Here is an 11,109-nt window from a genome sequence, read left to right as displayed (position 1 = left end):
GGGGGGGGGGGAAGCCATCTTAAGGTGTTGAAGGTTCAAAATTAGATAAACCTGGTGTTATAGCGGAGAGGCAGCCTGCCCCGCCGCAGGCAGCTCCTGCCACCGCACTCGCGCGGGGGCAGTGCCACGGGCAGCTCCCCCAGCAAGGGCGTGTTGCCCACACAACATTTGGCCAAACTTTGTGACTCTCCTTCGTAGCGCAGTATATTTCATAGCTGAACAATCAACCGAAGCCCCGAGAGGATGACACTGCAGAGACCTTTTGCAGCCACTTCTGTAAACCAGAAATTACATTTTTTTCCATCACTGCCTCGAAGAAGTAATGGACGAGTCTCTCCGGCTCCTAAAATGAGCCCGACTCAGGATGTCGAAGGGTCAGCAGCAGGCTTGAGACGCCAGAAAAACCCGCAGCATCGCAGTGACTAGAGTCCGATGGAGGAGCGAGGGGTTGTGCGTGGAGCAGGGGGTGGGAGACGGGCTGAGCCCCTCCGTGGGGCACCCACAGCCCCCGTCTCAGCAGCACCGCCCCGGGCACTGCTGGGCAAGAGACCGGCGAGTAGAACCGCTGCGTGTGAACAAGCAGCACATACAAAGAGCTGATAAACCCCAGATGAGTCCACTCCCACGTGCGCAACGTCTGCCTGCAATTCCACTTTTATGACAGCAGCATCTGAGCAAGCCTGCGGTGTAATGGCTGTACGTAGGGTCTTATTTGCATAAAATACCTCCATAAGACTCATCTCATATACAATCGCTCCCCGTAGCACTTTGCCATCTGTTATTTGGAATTGTACTAATTACATGCAGGGCCTGAAAATGAGGAAAGATGTGAAATTGCTTCAATTATTCAATTTTTTTTTTTCCTGGGAGGACTAGATCTTCATTAATAATGTACGTTTCCAGAATCCCAAGGCACAGATTTCTTTTGCTCCCCCAAAGCTATAAAGCCCCTTTTTCAACCTCCACCTCCCAGGAAGAGGATGGAGCAGGAAGGAACGCTCACTGCTCTTGGCTGCTGCATGGGAACGTCATGCTGGAGCCTTCCTCCTCCTCCTCCTCCTCCTGCTCCCGCTCCCAGCCCCGTCAGGCAGGAGGGGGGTGGGAGAGCTCCGGTTTGGGCTCTGCCACCCCGAACCCCCCGGGCTGGTGTGTCCTGGGGTTCCTTCCCCACACAGCTGCAGGTGTGCAGAGAGCTTTGGTGTTTCTCTAGAGTATGACATGTATTTTACTGAAAATGTTAAATTTTGTTGTATTTATACAAAGCAATATACATAAAATATGTATCATACTCTTATACGTTTGGGATTTTTTTTATATAATACAAACGGCGGCTGAGTGTAATCAAGGGCTGGTGAATAAGCCCAGTACAGAAGAGGAGAAGTTGAATGCAAAGTCATGATACACTTCAGTGAAAAAGTCTGAATATCACCGTGATTATTTTAAAATAGGAGAAATAAACACGGTTCAGACACCAAAAATACCACTTCCCCTTCCCTTCCTTGCGATCTCCTTTAAGATTAGCGAATATTAACCCTATTAATACCTGGGCTATAAAAAGGCTTTTCTCTGAAGACAAGGCAAATAAATCAGCTAGTATTTAAGCACCCAGAAGCTGCTTTAAAGTTTTCCACATGGCTGATAAATAATGTACTTCTCATGTACCTGCTTTTAAATATTTTGTTCACTGAAGGCTAAAAGGGGGCTGAATAAATGGTGCATTTCTTCTTCCACGCTGCAGTGAAGCTTCAAAGAACTGATAAGAGAGCAATAAAGACATAAACCTCCAAAAATACCCCTGGGGCCCGTGTCTGGCCCCGAGCGAGCGCGGCAGGGCTGGGCGTCAGCCTGTGGGCAAAACCAACCGCGCAGTGCGGGCGCGCATGCTTCGCAGGGCACTGACAACCACCGCCACCGCCGCGCTTCGCCATTAGCGGATTTGCATAGAGCAAACCCAACAGCCGAGGCTGAAAGGTGTAAAACACAACTTTTTGGGGTTTTTTGTTTTGGTTTGGTTTGGTTTTTTTGTGTGGTTTTGAGGTTTTGTTGGGGTTTTTTTTTTGTTTTTTTTTTTGTTTTTTGGTTTCTTTGTTTGTTTTTTTTAAGCTTTGCTGGTGGTGTGACCCCCTCCAGCTGCAGGGCCCGGGTGCTGCCGGGACCCCCCCACAGCTCTCCCCTGACCCCCAGACACTGCCCCCGGTACCACCGGTGCTCAGGGACAGGCAGGCGCCAGCACTGGGGGACGGGAAGGTGTCTCCATCTCGCGCAGCACCAAAGGGCCGCGGGCCGGGGGTCCCCGCAGGGCTCTGCCCAGGGCCACGCTCCGCAGGAGGGGGACAGGGAGGCTGCGGCAGAGGCAGGGAGGGAGGGCAGGTCACAGCCCTCAGCTAGCCCAAAACGTGCTCTCCCTCCAGAAAATAAAAAATACAGCAGGGCACAAATATTTCAAAGAAAAAGACATTTAAAAAATGTCTTATAATTGTCATAGATAAAATAGTCTTAATGTAATTTCTATGGTTTTAGATTTTTGTCCTAGTTTAACATCTCTACAAATATCACACAGGTTCATTTTGTTTCTTGGCACAGTTTCCTAAACCTTGATTATTTTGAGGCCAGCGACCTGGCAAAGCTCTTTATCACATGAGCTGGCATCTGTAAGGATATCGTCTTCCAGGAGGCGTATCAAGAAGGAACACCCGAGTTAACGGGTGTCTCTGCAGCAGGTTGAGTTGCTGCCAGCAGCGGGGTGTCCCGCACAGCGCGCCGGCTGACGGGGCAGCACCTCCGCTCCCTCCCGGCGGCTCAGGCGGGTTTGAGATGCTCTGTCCTCTGCGGGGGAGCATCTGGTCAACCGCAGTGCGAAGAAACAAAACGGCGCATCTTCCTGGGGGAACCCACAAAGGCGCCTTCGGAACTGCTTCTGTGCAGTGGGGCCGTGGCGTAACCCCGGCCAGCAACTAGGAGCACGCAGCTGGACCCTCTCCTCCCCGGCGAGAAGAGGGAGGAAAAGGAGGAAAAAACCTGTGGGTTGAGATAAAGACAGTTTAATAGAACAGTAACAGAAGAAAAAAAAGATAAAATAAAAAAATAAATAAACAACATAAAGTGATGCAATACAATTGCTGTCACCACCCGATGACCTGCCCAGCCCATCCCCAGCAGCGACCGCTGATCGCTGCCCCCCCGGCCAAGCCCCATTTGTACACGGAGCATGACGTCTATGGAATGGAATATTCCTTTGGGCGGCTTCTGCTCTCTGCGCTCCCTCTCAGCTTCTGCGGGAAGCTGAAAAAGTCCTTCAATTGATACGGGCATTACTTAGCAACGACTAAAACAATGTGTGTTATCAACATTATTCTTAACTAAATCCAAAACACAGCAGTTACTAGGAAAAAAAATAGCTCTATCTCAGCTGAAACAAGTGGTTAATGAGAATAATGAATATGCGAAGCAGCAGCAGTGTGATTGGGCCTTGAATTGAATTTGCCAACAGGGAACATCTTAATCAACAGTTCCAAAAATACTAGAAAACCAAAACTATTTGCCAACTTGTGGTTTGGGGTGGTGTTGTTTGTTTGTGGTGTTTTGTTGTTTGGTTTATTTTTAAACCAGTTGTCATGGCCCTCAAACCAGGACACCAATATAGTACTTCAGCAAAAAGTTCGAGACTCTGATGAACTGATAATGGGGGAACCCTAATTGGTGAGCATGCTTTCTTTCCTCCTCCAGTCTCTTGCAAGCATGAATTTCATTTTCCCTGCACACACCTACCGCTGTATCGTGTTTTATACAGGTGACAGAGGAGCTGGAGGGCCTGAGGTCAGAACCTGCGTGCTTGGGCATCCTCAGAGGGTTTGATCTCTGCCACCAGCGCTCATTCCTCTGCAAACTCCCAACGGGGCTGCGGGAATGGGCTGCGCTATATACACTGCGCACAGCGTCGTACGGCATGGAATATCCCTGCGGTCAGTCGGGGTCCCGGCTGTGTCCCCTCCCAACCCCTTGTGCCCCCCAGCCCTCGCTGGTGCGGTGGGGTGAGGAGCAGAAGAGGCCTTGAGAGCTCAGCAACACCCAAACCCACCAGTGCGCTGTCACGCTGTTCCCACCCCAAATCCAACACACAGCACTGTACCGGCTCATAGCGAGAAAGTCAACCCCATCCCAGCCAAAACCATGACAGTCTTACTATCAAACACCAAATTTCACTTCCATCTCTATTGAGAGACTGAACTAAGCCTTCCCTTGTGGTGGTTTTTATTGTTTTCTGCTGTGGATAAATAAGTTGTTTACTGTGGTTTCAGCCTTTCCTGCCAGAGGCGCCGACGTTGCACTTTTCACTGTCTCATTTTGTGCCTCACCAAGCATTCCAATTCAAAAAGTCTATTTTAGGAACCTAATCAAAAATCATATACTGTCCAATCAATCATGAATCCGTATTTAGGTGCTGGTGGTTAAAAGACATTTACTTCTTGTTCAAGCAGAGTCCTGTGAAAACATGCAGCAGGAGATCGGTGATACTGTTAGCACTTTTGCTTAGAGCGTAATTTTATACCTTACAGGTATAAAATGTTATACCTTGCTGGTATAAAATTTTTCTAAAGGTAAGAAAGGTCATTGGCCTGTGCCAACCTCATGAAGTTCAACCAGGCCAAGTGCAACATCCCACGTGTGGGTCAGGGCAGTCCCCAGCACAACTCCAGGTTGGGCAGGGAACGGCTGGAGAGCAGCCCTGAGGAGAAGGACGTGGGGGTGTTGGTGGGTGAGAAGCTCAACATGAGACAGCAACGCATGATGACAACCCAGGAAGCCAACTGTATCCTGGACTGCATCAGAAGAAGTGTGGCCAGCAGGGCGAGGGGGGATTGTGCCCCTCTGCTGCACTCTGGGGAGACCCCACCTGGAGAACTGTGTCCAGCTCTGGAGCCCCCAACATAGGAGAGACATGGACCTGTTGGAGCGGGGCCAGAGGAGGCCCCGGAGATGCTGGGAGGGCTGGAGCCCCTCTGCTGGGAGGACAGGCTGGGAGAGGTGGGGGGGTTCAGCCTGGAGAAGAGAAGGCCAAAAAGGGGAGACCTCAGAGCCCCTTCCAGTGCCTAAAGGGGCTCCAGGAGAGCTGGGGAGGGACTCTGGATCAGGGAGGGGAGCCGTGGGACAAGAGGTAACGGTTTTAGACCCATCCCTGGAGGTGTTCAAGGCCAGGTTGGACGGGGCTTGGAGCAACCTGGGCTGGGGGGAGGTGGCCCTGCCCAGGGCAGGGGGTGGCACTGGGGGGCTTTGAGGTCCCTTCCAACTCAAACCCATCTGTGATTCTATGATTTGTCTGAAGAAACGGAGGAAATGCTGGACCCACATCCAAAGCCCCCCCGGCTTTGCCCAGAGCTGCACGCACACACTGTGCTATGCCCACGTCAGGGAAGCACAGAGAGGACCGAGAGCCCCGCTCAGGTGCAAAGGCAGGGGGTAGCAGTGCCCACCCGACAGACCCTGACGCTGTCACGGCATCGGGTGCTCCCTGTGTCCCTGCCGTAGCCGATGCCTGAGAGGAAAGGCCGCGCCGGTGGCCACATGGGCAAGGAGGGTGGCCCAGGTTGGCTGTCACACTTTCTGCCGGCAGAGGCTGGGTGTTTGCCGTGCTAGTCCTTGTCACCAGCTGAGTGATGGGTGAGCTTTCCCCAACACTTCAGACTAGCGCCGTTTAACCAGCCATGCCCCGGTGCCCGCAGGGGGGGAGAACAGCCCAAGCAGCATCAGTGCCAGCAGCCTGACCCGCTGAGGGTGCCCGCTTTTACAGCCCAGCTCTGTGCACCGCCCCCCGGCACACAACATAACTGTCCTCTCTAAATGTTCTCTTAAGCAGGCCTTTTTCTGCCATTTATATGGAAGAGAGAACAAAGCAGGCTGTAAGACTCAGAGAAAAGATCACTTGCAGTGACTAAAGGCCATCTCGGTTCATCCCACCAGCACCTACAGCACTGGCAGTACCCGTGTGGACGTCACCCTAACACTATATAGAAAATCGGACCAAAGGTGTTACCGAGGCAAAACCCCAAACCCCCAATTCCTCAGGAATATTAAGCTGCTGTTAATTAATTCCAAACGATGGAGAAATAAAGCTCCAGTCGTGATGTCTGCTGCCAGCAGACGGGAGCCCGGTCCTGCAGGCGAGAGCTGGGAGCTGCCGGCAGCGCTACGCACAGCGCTGAGAGAAAGAACTTCCCAAACGCACTGGGAGCTTGCAGGAACACGCACGCTTTCCAACTAAGTAATTCTGTGATTCTGTGTCCTGAGGATGTGCAAACTGACTGCACTGCTGTGTACGGGGATTATACGAGGTGCTTTCCGATCCCATGGAGCCTTTTATGGTCGGTACGTTGTTGTTAACAACAGACACCTACTCAGCCACTTCTGTTCCTCTCCTCAACAAGCACAGTCAAGCATTACGAAATATTCACATGAACAGCAATAGCAGAAGCAAAACAACATCTCCCTGGCTTTGGTCCTGCTTGTCTGCAATAACTGCCGTGTGTACTAAAGCCAACTTGCAGTTCCTTTCCAATAAATGGGATACTTGAGTGACGAAAAGTACATTGCATTGGAATCAAAGACAAGTTTAATTTTTATATTTGTCATTCAAAATCTTTAGTGCTTATATTTAATACACAAAACATTTATATAGAGTATATTTGTTAGAGACTGAAAACTGAACTGTGTTGCTTTTTCGAGGCTATAAAGCTACTAAGATAATATTTTTTAAAATTCATATGTAAAAACTTCTAAACAATTTTAAGGAGAATTAGAACACTTATTTGATATGTAGAGCACAAAACATACAGCAGTGCCATTGTAAGGCTAGGACCTTCACAGTCTTCCTTTGTCTGAGGAATATCCAGTGCTGTTTTGTTACACTATTTCCGTCTAGTACAGCTACTAAAGAAAGTGATTACTGAATAAGACAGCTACTTTTTTAAAAAAACAAGCAAAACTAAAAACCCCAAACGTTTGCACTGTTACAGCCATCCCATCTGGTTTTCAAGCGCTTCCCTTGAGCTGTGCTGGAGAGGGACACCAGGGGTTTCACAAGCTGCGTTGGACTTCATGAGGTTGGGTCCCCGCGCCTCCGCTCCCCCCATGGCCCGGCGGCAGCCCCGGGGCCTCTCCGGCACGTCCCACGGGAGAAGGGAGCGCACCAAAGGGGACAGGCGGCCTCCGAGCGCCTCCCGCGTTCAGAGGGTGAGCTCTCCCGCGTGCACAAGCCTGCCACATGAAGACATTGCGATAGGAAGAAACAAGAAGCAACCAGCCGGAGATGGCTCGGGCAAGTCCGGGCAGGGTCAGGCTACCAGCCCTTCTGGTCTTGGCCAGGAGAGAAATCCCAGGGCAGCCCTAGTGTTTGGTGGGGGTCTGAGCTCAGACGACAGCACTGAAAGCACACTTAGGTTAGAATCAGACTGGTGTTCCTGCCGGAGAAGATGAGAGCACTGCAGTCCAGACACTGCAGGGCAACACAACGAAGACGGCAATCACGCCCAAAAACTCACATAGCTCCTATTCTCCTACACTCCTCACTCGCACCCAGTGAACACGAGCCGGGCGTACTAGAGCAACATTTTCAACTCATAGATTCTCATTTAACCACTCGATATATCTGTTCAGCAGCCGGTGCCCTACAGCTAAGTCGGTTGGACTGATGACAAACATGACCGCCCCATGAAAGGCGTCCTTGGCGTGATCATGCGTGACGGGAACGCCAGCTGCCTGGAGGCGCCGGGCATACATGACCCCATCATCCCGTAAGACATCGTGCTCGCAGGTGAGGATGTAGGTGAGGGGCAGCCCACGCAGCTGGGCATCGCTCGCCAGCAGCGGGGCCGCCCGCGTATCCAGAAACCCCGGGTACTTCTGAGCAAACTCGGAGCTTCCGTAGGTGGGACCGGTGTAAACATAATCTTTCTTCAGCTCTTCAGGCAGCAAATGGCTCCAGTTTACAAACTGAAATAAGTGGCTCCATTCAATCGGGACGTGCCTGTTGGTGGCCATCGCTTCCGTGAGAGATGAATCAGAAGTGAAATATTCACTCCAGAACTTGGCCATAAGTGGTTTGGTTAAAATAGGCTTGTTTTCGTTTTGTTGGTAAGATGGCAAATTCAGGTCAAGGGTTTGGAGAGCGGGGTAAAGCAAAGCCTGGGCTTTGAGTTTGGTTTTGACTTCAGAGTCCTCTAACAGCTGTAGAGTAAAAAAGAAATAATTATAAAAAGTTGTTAAAAAGTGTTGGTTCTTTCACATTGACCTTAAAAGTAAGGAATTAATACACACTTGATACAACATAAGCAAAATAAGACTATCAATAAAACCAGCATAGATTAATTTAAAGAAATTTTAAATTCATAGTCAGGTCACTTAAAACAGCATCTTGTATTAAAACTTCTCCCAAATCAAGTGTAATTTAATTTTATTTCTTATGTTGAAAGACAACAATATTTGAGAAATAATCTTTTTGAAGCATCAAGACTTTCCAAGGCATTTACGCTTTCCTAAGTAGTAACAGATGCTTTTCTATACCGATAGAAAATTTCTACTCCTATAGCTTAAAAATTGCAGGCTTCTGAGACTCCTTTAATTGTTTTACACACAATTCAGAGCTTATCCATCTGCTGGGGGTTTCAACCTGGAGATGTTAGCACTCAAACAACTGCAATTTTAGACATGTAAAAAACAAAGTGTGATGAGTTGAACGCTGACATTTCTTATATGTCATCCTTTTTCCCCTCTTCACTAATAAATTTCCGCCTTCTCCCTCATCTTCTGCCTGCAGTGTTCACGGCAAATTCACAACCTGTCCACGTGAGATTCATTACAATCCAAATAACTTCTGAAGAGAACAGCAACCTCCCACTGACTTTATTTAATAAACTGAGCGAGCAGTGCAAAACCACTGAACTGTGCATGATCAAACGACACTGGAATATTTAGTCCACTTTTTTTTTTTCATCTATACAAGTTAAATTGCTAAAATTCCTTTTCAAATAACATACCTAAACCAGCCAAAATGTGCTTAAGGGTAGAGTGCTCCATGCCCTAATTATAGGGCAGAGAACCTTTTTTTAGGATATAAAGGTTTGGAGGACATCACGGCACCAAAGCTACTTCGATGCTGTTAAATGGCCGGAGGAAACCTGCCTGATGTCCGTGTACACGGACCACTGGGGACATTTGGGAGGTGGGCTTGCTTTGAGCAGAGGTTTTTGTTTAGTCTTTTCTAAGTGTTCATGAAGTGACCAAAAAAAAAAATAAATATGGAACCAGCAAACCAGCTTTTTGTTTTCACCTGTTGTGCCACAGCTGCAGCCAAGTTTCCACCCGCACTGTCTCCTGCCACACAGACCCGCTCTGGGTCCACCCCGTACTGGGAGAGGACACTGCTCTGGAGGAAGAACTTCGTTACCGAATACACATCTTCAAACTGAATGGGAAAATGGTGTTTAGGCGCCAACCTGTAACTGTTAGAGGCAAGCACAAGTGTGTTACTTCCTGCTATTAATACAGAGAAAGGCTTCCTGACATCTGCCCCGGCTGGTGAACATTTATTATTCTCTGTGCCTGGAGAAACGGGAACTGTCTCTCTGTCCTGGAGGATCAAATATTTCATTACCCACCCGACTTCATAAAGCAATATCCAAAATAACCACCAGCCACCATTCACCACCACAACCTTGACAGGTTTTGTTTACAAATACTTAAAACCAGCAGGAAAGCACATGCTGAAAAAATTAGAGTCATTGAAATAGATTAATTTATTCCAAACCCTCATCCCATCTAGAAGGAGAATCTCTCTTACTTGACCGATACCACGACAGCATTTAGCATGTTTGAAGTCCACCTCGTCAGATGATCGTAGGATTTCATGCCTGAAATGAAACGAGTCACTCAGAATACACTCCGGTACCTTTGAGACAGACACGTATACGACAGCTCGTTCCTCTTTGCAGAAGCTTTCAGGTGATTTCCAACACCTCCACCTGGTTTTAACTGGTGAAATACCAGTTCCTTGACCCTCTTTGTGGCAACTCCCATAAAACACAAGGCGGCACTTAACACATTGATATCTTCCCCGCGGCGCCCTGGTGCTGGCCGAAGCGCTCACCTGCATGTCCGACGCACCAGCCTCCCCCATGGAAGTAGATGACCGCCCTTCTCAGCCCCTCAGGAGCCCTTTTGGGCACGAACAGCCGCACGGCAACGTTGCTGAACTCGGTGTCCGTCACGGTGACGTTTTCATCGGACGCGGGTGCGACATACTCGGCAGCCGTGATCAGCATCAGTGCTTCCATATAGTGCATCAGCCCCAGCCGGTCGGCAACCTCAGCCTAAAGCCCCAGACAAGGGAGAACGATATTCAAAACACAGCCTTAGTTACTCTCAGAGGTTAAAAGCCCATAAAGCCTTTCGATACTCCGTACAAGGCAGTAGGGTTGCTGGAGAAGCCGCTGAGGTGTCTTGGAGGGGTGGCTGCTCGCTCGGTCTCACCATCCAGCCTGAGCTCCCCCCCTCGCATCTCCATCCCCTCCGCGTGAAGCTCGGCGGCCAGAGGGCAGCCCGGGGGACACCCCCGCCTCTCATTGCTGAAGCACTGGCATAGAGGGTGACAAGGACGCAATGGAGCACGTGGAATAAAGCAGAATTCAGCTGAAACCTGCGGATCCCCAGCAGGAGGGGCTGCTCAGCAAGTTGGACCTCCTCGTCTTTCCAGACAGTTACCACAAAACCAAGTAATAGCTGCTCCTGCAAGGAGCTCCAGCAGCAGAAGCAGCCGGTACCTTCAGGACGCTGAGGACACTGGTGGCACAAAGACAAGGATACAGCAATTTGACTTCAAGCTGCACAGTAACTTTTAATGATCAGTTCCACCCCAGTAGCCAAAGAGCATCGTTTAGAGATGAGTAGCCTTACATTATTAAAAGGAAATATTTTCTCTACTTTGAGATGTTAAATAGGCAGAAGTATATTTTTGCCACTTTACCACGGTCCAGCTCTGTTTAATTTCTTCAGTTCACACGTGAATTCCATTAGTTACATACCTGTATGTTTCTCTGTCTAACGAAGCGCTCCTGCTGA

At 49.4% G+C, this 11,109-nt stretch overlaps 1 protein-coding gene across 1 annotated transcript in view; it reads right to left on the bottom strand.

The window, feature by feature from the left end:
* Positions 1-7,611: 7,611 nt before the first annotated feature.
* Positions 7,612-11,109, bottom strand: part of AADAC (arylacetamide deacetylase) — a 10,037-nt gene continuing 6,539 nt past the window's right edge. Inside the window, exons 2-5 of the mRNA XM_009884390.1 lie at positions 10,139-10,361; positions 9,833-9,902; positions 9,323-9,494; positions 7,612-8,220 (exon numbers count right to left, since the gene is read on the bottom strand). Coding sequence (XP_009882692.1) covers positions 7,612-8,220; positions 9,323-9,494; positions 9,833-9,902; positions 10,139-10,361 — 1,074 coding nt within the window. The remainder of the gene's footprint in view (positions 8,221-9,322; positions 9,495-9,832; positions 9,903-10,138; positions 10,362-11,109) is intronic.

Source organism: Charadrius vociferus, unplaced genomic scaffold, assembly GCF_000708025.1.
Source record: "Charadrius vociferus isolate BGI_N301 unplaced genomic scaffold, ASM70802v2 scaffold104, whole genome shotgun sequence".
NCBI classification, from domain to species: Eukaryota; Metazoa; Chordata; class Aves; order Charadriiformes; family Charadriidae; genus Charadrius; species Charadrius vociferus.
Note: the sequence above shows the minus strand (reverse complement) of the source record. Positions and strands in the feature narration are given on the sequence as shown.